Below are 17313 nucleotides of genomic sequence, written 5' to 3'. Positions count from 1 at the left end.
AAAACAACCCTTAAATACCAGGATGAGCTACAAAATGTTAGGGGAAAAATCATCAAATCAAAATCATAATCTTAAATAATGCAAAATTCCTTAATCATTGTTTGGGTTAATTCCATCATCCTATCTGGGCTTGCACACATATGTGATGCTCTGCAGTCAAGCTCCTCACCTGACTAAAAGTTGATGTAAAATATTTTCTAACAACAACTTCGGAAAACCTTTTTTTTTAGAATTAATGAGTTTGAGGAAGGAAGAAGCACAATGAAAGACACAAATGCTCATAAACACTTGCGATCATTCAGACCCACACACACTCTCTCACTCACTCAAGCATACACATACACACACATGCATGCATACACACGCATGCACGCACGCACACACATGAACACACACATACACCAAGAATATAGCCAGCTAACAAAAAAGGAACAGATTAGCCAGTTCATTTTGCAGGAGAATTGGAACCTGCCCACAGAGTGTCTTGTGCCATACAGACTTATCAACTTTTGAACATCAAAGCTAAATGTCTAATGGATATCATGATTTTAATCCATTTACAGCCAATGAGCTTTCATGGGAGGTCAAATATTAGTACATTTGTTTACAGTTGACAAATATGGGGGCAAAATCCTGTTTCAGCCCAGTATAACGAGTTCAAAATTTTGAGCCAATCAACACTCTTCACATATTCTGTTCTGCTAATTCTCCATGGAAACATCCCCACTGGGTTTAATGTTTTCACTTTTGAATGAACTCTGTAATCTGAGTTTGCAGGATAGCAGGGTTGTGACATTTCAGGAAATAGTGAAACCATAAAAAAATATCATTTATTAAAACTTTTACTGGATAACTGTATTATGTTTCTTTGTGTAGTGATTATTTGATCCACTGAAGTAGCAAGCCTGATCTTAAAGAAATCAAAATCACATAATATCACAAAATATATTTGATAGATGTAGCAACCAAACTTTATCTTATTTGCAAGCTGCATCATAAAATGCTGGGCTCCATGCCCTATCAGATTTAACTGTCAATGATTAAATTTATTTCCTTAAGACCAATTTACATCAAGCCGATAAGCCTGGTTGATGCATGCAGGTCACTGGGAGAGATGTTGGGAGATTACGAGACCTCTTGAGCAGATTCTACATGCAGAACCCTGAAAACCCATCGGGCATCCCTCTGTCATTTGGAGGTACGAGCGGCTCCAGTGGCACTATATTTGGGGCGGGAGTGTGGGCCATGGGAAGTGAGTAGAACAGAAACAGTCCCCACAACAGCACTGTATTGAGGGATTTGCATCACCAGGTGCTCAGTGTGATTTGGCTTCGTTTTGATTTAAAAAAAAAAAAAAAAGGCAAACATTTGTACCAGTGATCAAAAGAGGAGTTGGTAGATCAGAAACCCCAGTGTCTTATACAACATGCAGTGCAAAGAAACATTTGAGTAGAATACCAGAGTCATTGGTGCACCTGACAGAAACCCTGTGTGAAATCCAACGTAAATCAATTTTAAAGTCACCTGATCAGAATCGCATATTTGATGGTGGACTAGACTGAAACCCCAAGTAAAGCCCCACTTTTACATAACGTAATGTAAAAAGTTATCCAAACATGTTTTTCAAAAATCAAAGGAAGCAACCACGAACTAAATAATAATAATAAAAGAATCATTCTTACTATTCTAAGTTAATTCTGTCCTCCTCGTGCAGTCTTGGTGGGAAGACCTGTCGCCACTGTGTGGTCAGATGTAAACTTCTCCCAATGAACTGACATTACCATCGGGATTCCATTCAGCAGAATGCATGGACTTGATGTAAACTGGGCATTACGCCAGTTCAGATAATTGCTCTAAATAAACAAATTTCTTTTTTTGAACATTCAACAGAAAGAATACATGCCACACTGACAACCTGAATTTTCTAATTACTAGCAGGCGATGGTGGCAAATTTTACATATACCAAAAAAAAAAAAAAAAAGGATTTTCGAGAGGATCTTGTTCTGTTGGGTTTCTCCAGAGATGAAGCTCTCTTTTTCAAAGACAAGTCACTGCACACTTTTACTGCTTTGGGCAGACATTAAGAGCTAAAGTTTTCTGTATTATTTTGTTTGCTTTATTAAATTTAGTATTTCCCCCCTCCCACAAAAAAAAAAAATGCACTGAACCAGAGAGTCCTTTCTTTCCTTCTGTTCCAGGTAATGTCATCAGCTCTGTGACTACATGGCCTCAGCCCAAGCCTCCAGGTCTTTCATATCGTCCTCGTCTTCCTCCACCTTTTGCTTTGCTGGGGGGGGGGGGAGGCATGAAAAGAGGAAGGTTCTATCATTAGGATGCAGGTGTAAACATATTGCATAAACAAAGGTACAAACCATCATAAAGGGTTAAACAAACAACAGAAATAAACAGATGAACATTCTGGATGCCTCAGAGATTACGCACAGACAACCCAGACAGTTGTGTGAAGCAGTCTGCCGCTGAAATCTCATTAACTGGGCAGCCAGACAGTAAACACAGTGTTCAGCTAAGGAGAATTACTAGTGCAATAGAATTACTAGTGCAATATTCACATCTCCTCTCCTGCAGCACCGATGATACAGAGCTGCTCTATGTAAGGCTGTAAAATTTAATCAAGCACATACGTTCTGTTGGCCACAAATCTAATTAATATGCGATGCATACATGCAGGGCTGGACTGCGAGCAACCCACACAACTCTTTAGGTATAGTCACAGTAGTGCCCGAGGAGCCACCTTTCAAAGTCTCCTTTTATGTTCTAAGGACCACAGTACACATTGAAGGTCTAGTTTTGTCTGCTTCTTTGCTGTGTCTTTATGCAATAAGCTGATGTTACTTTTACTTTCCATGTAATAAATAACTCCAAGTTACGGCTTATGGGTATTTTCTGTGGTATGTGGGTATTTGCTCTATTTTTTTATCATTCTCTTACAGTACTGTATATCTGATAATAAAAGGATAGTGTTGTATATAAGAGATTACCATAATTGCAATAAATGTAAAACTTAAGACATCGGAGACATCCTCAAGGGGAACCATGCATGTTATGTTAGCCCTCTACCCATAAACACTCTAATTATTACTAACTGTCAAAAAATCAGGCCCCTCAAGATCATCATGCTTTTTGTGATGATCAAGTTCTTATCTGTTAAATGTTCCGTTATATAATTCATTCTGTGTTGAGGTGGAATGGAAAAAACAGTCATTTTTGACTTCCAGTGATATACAGATGATATCACCACTCATCTGATCTCCTGACTATTTACACATTCTCTCAAGCACCGTGTAGAAGAAAACCGATGAAAATCCTTAGTCATCTGACCAAACTATAATGTAATATGATACTGTAGCAACAAGCTAGAGGAACCAAAACAGAATTAATAGCTGGTAATACAGCTTATATGCACACAAATGTGCATGCGCTTTTTTTATATAAACAAGGTTCCATTTTCCAGATATGATTTTACAGAGAACTGATCAAGTGCATATTGTTTTCTGTCTTCAATATTTAAATATATTGCTTATAACTGTAATGGTGACTGTATTTTGACCCAAATACAACAATAAGAACAGAACAGTACTTGCTGACTTCTGACATACAGGAATACATTAGCTGGTATTCCACTATTATATGAGTGTATAAAAGAGCAGATGAGGGTGTTCCAGGGTATGTGATCCGTTTGACCTTTACCTGGTCTGGCAGGTAATGATGTGGAGGGCACATTGGGTAGCGGTACATTCTCTGTGCCGCCGATTTCCAGCAGGTTTTTGTCTAACTCCTCTTGTTCCAGCTCTTCCAATTCTGCTAAGAGTTCATCCTGAATACAAGACAAATAAACCATAAATCCTAATGAATATCAGGCGAGTGCAAACAATTCAACAAGCGTGTTTAACTAGATGAACAGCCAGGTGTAAATAATAAGAAATAAAAGCACAAATGTCCTAGCTGCTGGTAATGCAATAATGAAGTCTGTTCCAACACTAATCTAGTAATGAGCATGATTCAGTACTTTGCACCATATTGTAACCATATAAGTAACAGAAGAACCCTGACATCATGCCTCAGTTTTACAGATCACCATTAATATGATACCTTTAAGACACAGCATAGCTAGATGGCTGGCTATAAAGCCAACCCACAGTTACAGAGGTCTAACCAGCCAATTTGGTTGAATTCATTTTACATACAGTATACAGTAATCATGTGCAAAAAAACAACACCCATGCCAGTGACAGCATCTATAAATGTGAAAAGAATTCTGGTGAAACCTGCAACCTTAAAATACTGAACTCCTTCTCAAACTGTAGCGTAGCAGCAGCATTGTATACAAATGGCCAACACAGTTTGTTTCACACGCCTGGACACAAATTCCTTGTTGCTAACCTTGTTACCAGGAAGTACTATGCAGACAGTAAGCAAGTACATATAACAGCAAAAACTTTGCACTGCTAAGGGTGAAGTGATCTCCCCGTGGTGTAAGACCACCAGCCGCATTCCAGGTCACATCTTACCTCATCATAATCTTCCCCAAATCCTACAGGTTTTGAAATGGCATCTGAAATCTCCTGTGCCAGCTCCTGCTGCTCTGTGATGTCCTGCATTAAGTCGTCTACTTTGTCTATGTCCCTAAAACACAAGAAAGAGATTGATTACATAACTGATAAAAAGAGCCACTGTGTCAAAGGGAACCTCTACTGTTTAATATATTTGTCTTAAAATGTCACTTACACAAACATATACTGCCGTGCTTACCATTAAAAATGCTCTCATTTCTTATTAATTAAAAAACAAACAAATAAACATTAAATCATTTAAAATAAGAACCCCATTAAAGACCACCTTAAGAATGTATTGTTAATATCTGAAAAGCAGCCTGATGCAGGTAAAGAAAAGGCACTGAGAGGGGGGGCTTCCTTACATGTTTTCATGGGCAGCTTTCATGGCCTTAGCTGCAAAGCCCATGTTCTTGAGCACTTCGGTGTTGGTGTTGGCATTCTCGAGTGCCTCCCTTTGGAACTCGATGGTGGACAGCGTGCCATCGATCTGAGCCAGCTGCTTCTCATACCTCTTCTTGCGTTTCAGGGCCTGCAGAGCAGCTGTGTACAGCAGAGTGAAGAAGAGCGTTAAACACACCATAACAAGGGATGCGTGCAAATGAGATCGTACAGGAGAGCTTCTAATCCTGGATGGCTGCAATAGAGCAGACTCTTTTAGCCTAATTAATTCACTAGTACCTTCAAACTGTATGCGCTTAGTAATCCAATTTAAAATTACAGAAACTGGGCCAGTTCCCTTTATATGCACTTGCTGCAATCTCAGATGGTGAAACTGATTTGTGAACTGGATTGGGGAACTAGGGTTACTGAAATATAGTCATGACACAATTTTCACAACAGTAACCCATTTCTGGTTTGGCACCAATGAATGGATATGTCACTGTCTGTCTTGACCCTGTTTTAATAACAATACATGGAACTCAACTCTTTACAACAATCCAAAGCTGGAAATTCAACTTAACAAAACCCCTTTATGTCAAGTAAATTATTATGACACTACAGCAAACATGCAGAAGTTCTGGTGTCTCATCTCTACAGAACATACAAAGGTCCCACATATAGACTTCTGCTTCATTATGCATGAAACTTGCTGTCTTTTGTACTGGGGAGCTAGTATTTCATCATTCATTACATGCCACATTGCATTCCAAAACAACCATACACGGAAATATTTATCTTATCAACCGAGTTTCCCTTAGAGCTCAATGCGACCTGCAACTACGGCAAGCTAATTTCCTTTGACAATCTGCTTTGTCCCCAACAGGTAACACTCTGGTGTCTTTCTCTAATTGTCTTCATGGTGGTGGGCTAAGACACACACCCAAGCACAGAACAGGCCAGATCAATAATTCATCAACAGTCCATGCTATTGATATAAGAGTAAAAGAAAGGGACAGATAATAATGGGATGTCTGTTAAAAAAAAAAAAAAACTAAATAGGACAGAAACCAACTTCTAAACTTGACCATGCAACTGATACATAATGTTCAGCACTCCAAGTAGCAACATATTAAAATTCTGTTTGGAAAAAAGACCCATTTCTAATTTTGGATTTCTGACTCACCAATCCATGTATACATAAAACACAGCGTCCCTTGTAATCAGATCAATTCAGCCACACAATTGCATTTTAGGGCACCGCAATCCTGCAGGCTTATTTCAGCAGCTCTCCTGAGATTCTCTCCACTGAATCGACCCATCCCCTCCCACTGTGGTACAGGATGCTAAACATGGGCTTGGCTTGTAAACAGCATTTTTCTTACTTGTACTCCCCACCGTTTCTTTTGCGGTGTGTTAGCTCATATTGCTGTTATATGGCCTTCAGACCCAGGATCACCCATACCATACACGTGTACTCTTACACTCAGTACCATAAATCAATGGCACTGAAAGAGTACAGTACAGTATCAATGGAACCAACCCAACATGGCAAGATCTATAACACTCCTGTTCACAGGTGAGATGGCAAACGGAGATACAGCAGTGACAAGGGGAAAAACGCAGGTACACGTCACTGCCTATCCCAAGAGACTTCACGTGCTCCAAAGTGAAAAACATGGTTCATTTATGGCCACTGTAAAAACCGCATTGAGTGACAGGGGAAAAACATTTAAGACATGTTACCAAAACGTTATTAAACTAAATAATAACAATTAATATATTCTAACACAAGCAGACGTAGCTGCAAGAGTCAGTTTCTGTGTGGTGATTTCTGTATTGCTTGCTAGTGATTTACCCAAGTGTTGTTGTAGCAACGAGCTAGTGACACAATGTTAAGCTAAGTTACCTTTAATGGCAACTGTCAGCCCAAACCTCCAAGGCGTTTAGCTGTAATTAGACACTTTTGATCTAGTTAAATACAATGTAGTTTAGTTAGCCAGCTGTGTAGCTAGCAGTTATCTTATTTACATTCGCTACGTAGCCACAGAATCTGGCAGGGCTGTGACGTAACCACATTTTACCAGCAAGCTTTTCTCTAACCTTTAATCTAGTGATCTTAAACGAGAAAGAGAAATATTTCCGGCCCACCTGACTAGCTAGCTCTTTTATGCCTAGTTCAAGGCTTCAGAATCAGTCATGGCGGAAAGGTCATTAGTTTAGTAGGAAGAATGACTAGACCGCTTGCTAGTTACTAACTACCTTAGTTAAGTCAGCTGTACTCTAAACTAGACCAAAAAAGTCCAATCGGCTAGAAATCTATATCTAAAGATATAAAGATGTTAGCTAGCCAACTTGCTAGTTAGATCTATGTAGAAAGACTAACTAGTTACACAGCTTCCCACAACTAAATCCATCAGGCGCCCCACCAAACAAGTTAACGTCATTTCCCCGACTCCATGCTTGACGCCTGTTTGCCTCCCTGCCAGAGTCCTAGCTTTTCGACGTTACATTGCTAGCTACTTGGCAAGTCTGTCGTCGAAGTTAACGACGGTTAGTAAGGCTGTTAGTTAACAACTAGCGGTAAGTTTAAGACTTACTAGCAAACCAGCCATTCTAGCTAGGTGGCACTCGATAATTAGCTACCTTAGCTTCTCAGTTCATGCTTTCTTCCTGGTTATCCTAGCTAAGATAGCTTGCTACGTAGCTAGCCAGGCGAGCAGGCCTCACCTCGTTTGTTTTTAGTTCCGTTCCTCTTTGCGGTTAGGAGTTCCTGGTCTATTTTTTTCTCCAAAAATTCCTGTTTCTTCGTCAACATCTCCTCGGTATCCCGGAGTCGCTGGATCGCCTCTTGTGGGCTCGGAGGTTTTCCTCCTTTTCCCCCACTTCCAAACAACTTTCCGAACAAAGACATCCTGGAAGTAGAAAAAATAACGCAAAAGACGCTAAATAAAGACCCTTTTCAGTATTTGTGTCTCTATCAAACTAGAAAACTGAAGCGAAAGGTTCGATAGTCCGTTTTCTGGTTTTTCGGTGCTCCCCTTCGCTGTCACTCGCCCTGCTGTTGTTGTTATTTCTGCTTCCTCCTGCCTGCCAGGCCCCGTGATGTCATCACGTCAGCAGGGCGTGAGTCACGCCGTGACGTCGATGGAATGGCTGCGTGGAATCCGGGGGTGGAGCTTTCGTCGCTGACCAGGAAAAGCTGTCATGGCCTCCGTACAGGCCCAAAAATTCTCATGCACATACACTGACATTTATGCGCCTTTTGTGACAAAAGTCACGCTGCTAAAAATAATGCAGTATGATTAAATTTTCAGAAATAACGCGGCAATCTTTTTTCCTGATGACAAGTTAGTAATATTTTTGTAACTGTTTTTACTCAATTACACTAAAAGAAAAATGTATGATTGATTTATTATTTTAATACTGAAAGTGCATTTGAAAAACCAAATAGAAAACAAACTTGCGATGTGAGCACTGATCTTACGGAGAAACTGCAATGAACAACATTGGACCAGTTACAACCAAATCAGCAGCTGGTTTAAGTTTCCAAGTATTGTGATAAACCCGCATATGATTATATGTCTCTTAAGTTTACAAAGTATTCACTGTTGCACCTCCCCTAGAGCTTGTATTTTTCTTCTTTTGTGTCAGCAGCTACTAGAAGGTAACATTCTGTAAAATGAATTTGCTGCCATCTTGTTTTGCATGTTGTAGAATGGTCATCAATTTTCACACGTGTTCAGTAATCAAGTTAAACTATAAACAGTGTTTGAGAGGAAGCAAAGAAAATACACAATTTTACACGTGAGTTCCACAAATTCTCAGAAAGGTGTATACATCCATCAATGCACACCGTCTGTCAAACAATGCCCTCCGGGTTTAGACCACTGAACTCTGTGTGGCCTAGAACAACTGTCCCTACTCCCATTTGTTAAGAAAACCTGTTCCAGTTCTAACAGGGTGCAGTCGCGTTATGGTTTAAGCCTGTGATATGGTCACTGCAATTGGCCCAACAGGTTTTGCATGGAAAGAACATGGGAGACTACAATAAGCAGCAAAGCCACAGTGCACAGTAGACCTCATGCTCTGATACTGTTTGCAACAGCCTTTTCAGCCTTTTCAGCCTTTCCCTTTCCCATACTAACATGTGACTCGTTTGACAACACAGGCAATGCTTGTCTGTTGCTCGTTTAAAGTAGGACTGTCTGGAACGAGCTGATCTCAATTTACCCTTATTTGACCCATATTCTGCCTAGTAAAAAATACATTTTTAAGGCTGACACCCATTGTCAGTGTGACAAAAGAATTTAACATTTATAGCCTGGGTTCAATCATAGCCCTGTCTCAGCCAATGATGACCGGGAGCCCACAGCAGTGGGGAAAAGTAGCTTTGTTCCACAAGTGATGGGGTGAGCATGTCAGCGTACGTTGCTCAGCTCACTGCTCTCAGGCACCCTCTGATTCGTCAGATGCCTGGAAGTTGCTCAGATATCATCAGCAGAATAACAGACATTAGCATTCATCTTGGCTGAGTGTCCTGCAAAAGAGCAGAGGTTTTTGCAGTGAGATGAGCCTACTTCTGTATACAACTTAAATTTAAAGCTATTGTTAAGAGTTGGGAAACAGAGTCTATTGGGAATTGTAAATGTTTTTATCTGAAAATTGATTGCTTTTGCACTTGTAGCACTTTGTGCTTTCTACTTGTCCTTTGTCTTTTTGTGTATTTTTAATGCTTATGTAATTTTTGTTTTGTCTGAAACTTGGTGTGCTGCTTTTCTTGGCCAGGTCTCTCTTGTAAAAGAGATTTTAATCTCAATGGGACAAACCTGGTGAAATAAAGGTTAAATAAAATGAAAAAAATAAAAACAACCACAACTTCCAATATATGGTTGCACTTGGGTGGAGAAAAGTATAAAAAAGACAATAAACTTAAAAAGTAGGAAAATTATAAAATGCTGTCTATCATTTCAATGAAAAACACAATGTTGACACAAAATTCAATAAAATTTGAGTCATCAATTTGTCCAAGTCCTCTTCTGAAGTTTGACATAAAATTGAAAAGTTAACTGGCTATGTTAGCCATTCCATTAGCTGTCAATATTTTTTCATAGCTGGAACGCATCACAACCGACTGCTGTTGCATGTTTAAATTTATCATGAACTGAAATTACTGCCTTAGCTCAACAGGGAAAAATCTCAGAAAATACTGGTAATATTAGTTACACAGCAAGCGTACACGGTTTGCTTCCTGGAGGAAAGTCAGCAGTGTTTATATTAAGCATTGGGTTTTCCAAATGATTACAATGCTTTCAAGTTTGCAAGTGCACTTCTCAAATCTAGGCATATACTGCTATAGAATTATGGGAATTGTAGTTGAACTTTCGGCCCAGCACTGGATTTACTTACCAGATACCAATAGGAGAACAAAAGGATCCTGTGCTGTAACGATAACTCTGTGGTATTTCAATGTCAAGGGGTGGAAGAAATGTAAAGTCCATTACAGTTGGTGTGACGAAAATGCAGCTGCAAATTAGCAGAGAGTTTTCATGGGATTTCACGTGAACTAAAGTGAAAAGCTCATGCTATCGTGAGCAATCTTAAAAATTTAAATGGAGACTAAGACGTGGACATTTGCGTGCTAAACCACAGCAAACCATTGACAGAATGGATTATTGTCATTCCAATTGTCCCCATGATGTTAAGCGTGATTTCAGTTTTTATTTTCCCTTCCAATAGAAACGTGCTCCAAAAGAGCATATGACACAATTTCATTCACATTTTGGCAGAATTTTAGATCATTTTAGAAACAAAAAACCATGCTGTTGAGCAAAAAATGCTCAAACATTCATCTGTTTATCTGATAAATGAAAATCACCCCTTGATATATGTTGTTGTTGAAAAAATTAATGTATTATATGTGTTCATATTTTTAAAAAGCTGCAGTATTGTACTGTTTCTTGGGTTGTTGATTAATGAAAACCTTTTTGCACCTCTTAAATATTTCCACCAGATGGCGCATAATGATAGCTCTAAAAAAAATGTGTAATCAAACCTGGTTTGCACTAAGATGTTAATACAATTTGACATTGTTTCTATCAGCAGCAATAAAACTGTTTAACTTCTCCCTCTTCTTCCGTAGGGAAATCACCATTTGATACCCCCAGTCCAATTAGGTATGAGACCCCCTCATGTTCAACATATATATAAATTCGATACGTGCAAGAAGCACACTTACAGACATTACCGAAATTCTGCATCTTGTTACTTTAATGGTGCAGTTGCAGTTGCAGTATTTATTGTTCTATTTATTGTCATACATCTATTCATTGTCTTGTTTTGTCTTTATTTTATGTGGTGTACCTCTATTCCCAACATGCTTGACTGTTGGCAAGGCAATTTCCTTTTTCGATCAATAAAGTACTATCTATCTATCTATATGAATGACGAAATTTTAAATGACAATTGCGGATTTATTCAATTAATCATTTACACAAATGTGTAACATGTTCCTATGAAGAGACATAATATTTATAAATAACCTTTGTGCATGTTTGTTTGGAAAGTAAAAACTGGACAGTAAATGACCATGCAAATTGAAAACAATAAAAGACAGATCTAGTAATAATCATAATGATAGCACAACACTGAAACCATGTCTTTTAAATTATAATTAATTAATTTATCAAAAACAATGAATAACATCCCCCGCACATGAACATTATTTAATAAAGCACATGTCAATAATTTGTAAAATTTAATAAAAGAGTACAATCATCAGGTAATAGTCATGTAACATGATAATAAACTGGCCTTAACATGTTCAAAAAATGCTGGATATTAGTAAAACGGTCTCTACTGCCAATCATAAAAATATATCACATGAGTAATAAGAGCACGTATACAACCAGTGATACAGTAAATGATGAACAGCCTGAAAAACAGTGCTATAACATGAGCATGTTATATTAGTAATAGTAATATTAGTAATATTATACAGATAATATTACCCATTGTACACTGAGGTAAGTTCTGTAGTCATAAGCATGACCATACAACCATACAGAGCATTTTAAACCTTGGATTTGTATGAATGTAGGCAATGGGAGTAACCTTGAAAAACAGTGTTTGTTAAACGAATAACAAAAGGAATAAAAAAGGAGCAAGGATTCCAGCTTGGTTTAAATACGAAAAGTAGAGTTCAGGGAAAGGTTACATGTTGGAATAAGAGGTTAGATAATCGCAATTCGGATAATTAGTAACTCTGATTTATCACTGGAGTGTAGCAGTAGGGCACAATTTCAGTATATTTTCGTCATGTCCCTGTAACCCCTCTACCTTAGAAGAGAGAGGAAGAGCTGTGTCTTCACGTGTTTCTTGAGGACAGCGAAGGACTCGGCAGAACAGGTGACATGTGGAAGTTCATTCCACCATCTAGGGACAACGGCGGAGCAGGTTCTGGATAGTGATTTTGTGCCACGACGCGGCGGGACCACCAGATGCCATTTGGTAGCAGAGCGTGGTGGCCAGTGGAGTGGGAGGGAGCGTAGGCTTGTAGTAGTGCATTCAGGTAGGTTGGTGCAGTTTTGTTGGTTGTTCTGAATGCATGTGTTGCAGCAGCACAGCGGCCAGCCCTGTTCATGCTACTCAGTTTGCTCTGATCGTATGCCTGGAGCAGTCGTTTTCTCACCTGCTCTGTTTTTGTAGGAATGTTGTAAGCTTATTAGTGAGTGTGGATACGAGGCATCTATTCTTAGTCGTGGCTTCCATTCCAATTACAGCTGCATTTAGCTTCCAATCTTAAAATACATCAACATGTCAACAAGCGTCATTTTATCTATGTGTATATCTGAGTCTTATGGTATGGCAACATTAAGTGTACATGGATTATTTAAAGAGGTTCAGCTGGTGACGTGTTCACTTTGAGTGTAGGCCAAGGTTCAAAACTGGCTGTGTCATTGTGCCGGCAATGACCAGGATCCCACAGCAGAGGAGCAAATGGACTTCGTTCCATCTGCGATAGGGGTGGATATGCCAGTAAGGGTTTCCTCATGTCATCACTCTCAGGCACTTTGCAATGTGTCCGACGAATTCAGTGAAGAAGCTCCAATGAGCACCCAGCCCACTGTAGTGCACTGTGATTTGTAACACAAAAAACAGCCATTAGCCGCATGTGATTGTATTGGAGGATCGCATTCCTTTCACTGGAGGATCCTCCTGTGTGAGTGCAGAGGTTTTTATGGTGGGAGGAGCATTGCACTTCCAACATAGAGCAGCATAAAAAATATCTGTGTGTGCATGCAAGTTTGTATATGCATGTGCATGCACACACACATATCTTTTGTGCAATCCTATGTTGGAATGGCCAGTTGTATTGCATTAAATGTGTATGTGTGTGTGCCTGCATGTGTTTGTATATGCATGTGCATGCATGCTGACATGTGTGAGTGTGTGTGTGTGTGTGTGTGTGTGTGTTTACGTGCAAGTGGGTCAGCCATTTTTCAGGATGTGGGATGTGAGATGCTGCAATGGTAATAACAAGCCAGGACAGGAACAGTTCTGCCATTTCCTGGCAACTCAGCTGTGCAGACAAAGCAAATGTGCAAGAGGGGTCATTTAGAGGTCTGCCTCAGTGCTTATCTCTCAGCAGTACACATGGTGGAATAATTAGACATTTTAGTAAGGTGAGGTTAAATGCTTTTTTTTCCAAAACACATTTTGAGAGAAATAACCACAGTTAATATTACCAAACTGAGTGATTGTAAATGGCAGGATACATGTTGCTGAGTCCTCTTATGTTAATCTTAGGTTATTATTATTACAGGTTTCATTTTATATTAACAGATAATTGCCATGTCTTTTTGCTTTCTCCAAAAATGCAGGTATAAAAGCAAAAATTGCTGTGCTATAATTTACCCAAAAGAAGAATTAGTAAATTATAGAGAGTCTTTGCAAAGTATCACTGTAGCTGTACTGTGGTGTTAAAATATGTTGTTACACTGTTTTTACAAAATCTGTGCTAGTACAGACATTCCCTGCATGTGTAAGATTGCAGGGTACTTCAGCTTAAGGTATGGCAAAAATCCATTTTTGAAATAGCCATTCTATAAATCAGTGAGTCAATCAAGCATTTCATTAAACTTTTATTTGTCATTGTACCCTTCAAGATTAAGCACCACAAAGCATTTTACAAGATATATGTGTCAAATCACGGCTGAATTACATCTGTTGATTACTGTATGTTAAAAAGCCAATTCAGATTAATCCAGTTTTGACTCTTAACTTCTCAATGGTGGAATGAAATGCTTGCTAACAATAGAAGACCCAAATATTCTGTTGCCTCTTGTTGTTTTCAAAAGAAGCAATTCTTGAATGATGATAATAACAATTGTGATGATGATGTTCATGTTGATGATGATGATGATAATGATGATGATTATCTGGTGTGGATGAGTATCACACAGGCACAGACACACAAGCTCATAAACGACATGTCCTAGGCCAACATTATGTCTACGATAAACATATTTTTAGCTTCCCTGAATTTGTTGTTAGATATCTCTTTGGTAAGTATGGCTAGATATATGTTTTTGGACATTTATTTTAAGTGCAACAACACATCAAAGGCAGTCTGTTTTTCAAGGCAGGCTACAGCCTGTCATTTTGGCTCCTTTGGTTGATAGCTGATCACCAGTAACATTGCTTTCCCACAAATTTTGCTTTTAGCAGCATCATTTTATCACAAATAAATCAGACATTCCTGATTTTGTTTCATCTCATGATGATTTCTTCATATAAAGACACCCGAGACCTGGATCCAAACAAAATTCCTTGATCATTTTCTTGTAAAAGCTTGTAAAAATCAAAATAGCACTATTTAAAAAGTGGCTTACCCCCATTGTTTCATTTCACAATTAAAGTGCGTGCCACAATTTCTTAACAACCGCGAATAGACAGTGTAGATCAGAGAGAGCGCAGCAAGTGCGGATTATTGTGTCTAATACTGTGCATGTGAGGACATTGTGAGGATGTGTGTGGAGAGGTAGCTGTGGGCTCTCAGCTGCAGGCGTCCAGGACCCAGCCCATCTCCTTCAGGAAGCTCCTCTTTCCACATTTCACTCTTCCGTACCGCTCCAGCTGCAGCTCTGGCACAGCAGACCTCCAGCCAATGAAAGCCTGCGTCGTCTGCGGAACAGGGGGAGAAGGCCCCACCTACATAGGAGAGTCCGTGTTACTGATATGAAGTGATGCCATAGGTCAATGTAACTTTACATTACAGTAACCAGTACGATATTTAAGGGATCTGGGGATGAGGGGGAAAAAGGTTAAGACTGAAAAACCCAAATTCATCTAATTAATGACATTTTACCATCATATTACTAAAATCTAATCACAAACAAATTATTTGCCTTTTCAAAATTCAAATTTTGAATCATACTAGAAAATTAAAAAAAGTTAGACATTAAAGAAAAAAGTGAGAGAAAGAGAAAATTTAGGCATTAGTGAGACAACAAAAAACACTACTGCCCTGCCAATGACTCGAAGAGGAAGGAGTGAAACTTTGTGCGACAGGAAACGATCACCTTTATGTATTTCTCAGGTGGGGTGGGGGGCCGTGTCTTCAGATGTTGGGGTAGCTCCAATTGCACAATCTTCTCTTTAGCTTTGTTGCTTTCCTGCATTGCCTGATAGAGGGAAAACTCACAATCTGAGGAGCCAAAAGTACTTATAATGTGATTTGGTGGATAGCTAAGCTGGCTTGTGTCCATGTTTTAGTCCTTCATTTCTCCGTAAAATACTTTAAGCACAATCACTTACATTTGGCATGGGTTTTAGTACATTGTGTGTTGACCCATGTTTGGAAAAGGATACATGGAACACAGATAAGAAGATTCATGGTGTCAGCTGATTGGCCAATTCAAGCTGACATAATATTTGAAGTATTATTTATCTTTGTATTTGAATATTTATTTGAGTATGTTTCATTCTGGTACAAAAGTTGATCTTATCATTTTTTTCTGTTGATCCAATTAATCCTTTACTGTCATTTTGAGAAAAGGTAAATTGTTCGTGTAGCTGTATATACGCTTGTGAATGCTTGTGTTTGTGCGGAAGCTTGGTTTTAGCGAGGGGCAACAACCTGGAAGCAATGAACTTGAATGGTTTGGAATATCTATCTATAGAGCTCAATCATGATAATAACGCTGACTGAAGAATACTGTGATTTTCTACAGTGCATTCCACATTGTTCCTCTAAGAATAGGGAGGTCTGCAGTGAATGAACTCTCATGCTCTACACTCACCTCTTTGTATGATTCTGTCAGAAAGCCCCACTTAGCTGGCCAGGCTTTGGCTGATTCCAGTTCAACGTTAACGTGAACTTTCCTGATAGAAATAAAAAAGCATTTAAATGATTAATAAATTCTACCTTCTTCTCATATCTGTGATGAAAAATACACAGCGAAGACAACATGGAAATTATTTTGTTTTTTTTTCTCCCGAAAATTATCCTTTTGTGATTGCAGCAATGACTACAGATTGTGTATTTCATTATCATTATCATTATTACCAGACCTTAAAATACCATAACAATGCGGTGAATCAGGCCGTTAGTCACATAAATCAAAATGTTATTAAATTTAATTGCAATCTGCATGACCAAAGGCCAAACCTGCATGCATTTCTTCTGTGGCAAACCACAGGATTATTCTGTGTTATTTTCAGTTTATTTGAGTTTATTCAGTTTATTATTTTATTTTATATTTTCAGTTTGTTATTCCACAACCCAACACTTTCTGAATCTCATTCATTGCCCTCTATTTACTTGATCACTACATTTTTATGTATTTTTCACAACCTATGTCCCCCCCTATTAACACTAATGCTTCTAAAAGGATGACAAACATGATTCCTTCAAAATATTACAAACCACACATATATACCATGGCTACAATAAGAAAACAGTCTTATTTGTCCAAAAAAAGAAGGAGAATATACCATATCTGATCCTGATCCACAAGGTTGCATGGGTTTCCTGATGTTTTGGTTACAGCCATATGTGCTTCTCTCTGTCTTTCTCTCTCTCTCTCTCTCTCTCTCTCTCTCTCTCTCTCTCTCTCTCTCTCTCTCTGTGTCTCTATCTCACACTCTCTCTCTCTCACTCCCGCTTTCTCACTCACCTATTCTCTCTTGCTCGTTTGCTCTCTTTTTCTCCCTCCCTCTCTCTCTCTCTCTCTCTCTCTCTCTCTCTCTCTCTCTCTCTCTCTCTCTCTCTCTCACCTGTGCTTGTTCAACTACCAGATATGTTTGCCACCACCATAGCAACAGATCACTGTAACAATATCCCCTTGTTACTGTGTC

At 38.9% G+C, this 17313-nt stretch overlaps 2 protein-coding genes across 2 annotated transcripts; both read right to left on the bottom strand.

Annotated features, from left to right (window-relative positions):
- Positions 1-1339: 1339 nt before the first annotated feature.
- On the bottom strand, positions 1340-8048 carry chmp4ba (charged multivesicular body protein 4Ba). Its single transcript, XM_036531999.1, has 5 exons — positions 7684-8048; positions 4938-5115; positions 4531-4645; positions 3710-3836; positions 1340-2288 (listed from the first exon to the last, which is right to left on the bottom strand). The coding sequence occupies exons 1-5, from the start codon at positions 7865-7867 to the stop codon at positions 2221-2223; spliced, it is 672 nt and encodes a 223-aa protein (XP_036387892.1). The 5' UTR covers positions 7868-8048; the 3' UTR covers positions 1340-2220.
- A 6961-nt stretch (positions 8049-15009) lies between these two features.
- Positions 15010-17009, bottom strand: LOC118779609 (uncharacterized protein C20orf85 homolog). The gene is made up of 4 exons (XM_036531783.1): positions 16951-17009; positions 16257-16338; positions 15537-15638; positions 15010-15165 (listed from the first exon to the last, which is right to left on the bottom strand). The coding sequence occupies exons 1-4, from the start codon at positions 17007-17009 to the stop codon at positions 15010-15012; spliced, it is 399 nt and encodes a 132-aa protein (XP_036387676.1).
- Between the last annotated feature and the right edge of the window lie 304 nt (positions 17010-17313).

This window comes from Megalops cyprinoides, chromosome 6, assembly GCF_013368585.1.
Source record: "Megalops cyprinoides isolate fMegCyp1 chromosome 6, fMegCyp1.pri, whole genome shotgun sequence".
NCBI classification, from domain to species: domain Eukaryota; kingdom Metazoa; phylum Chordata; class Actinopteri; order Elopiformes; family Megalopidae; genus Megalops; species Megalops cyprinoides.
The sequence above is the reverse complement of the archived record's forward strand: the minus strand, read 5'-3'. Positions and strand labels throughout refer to the sequence as shown.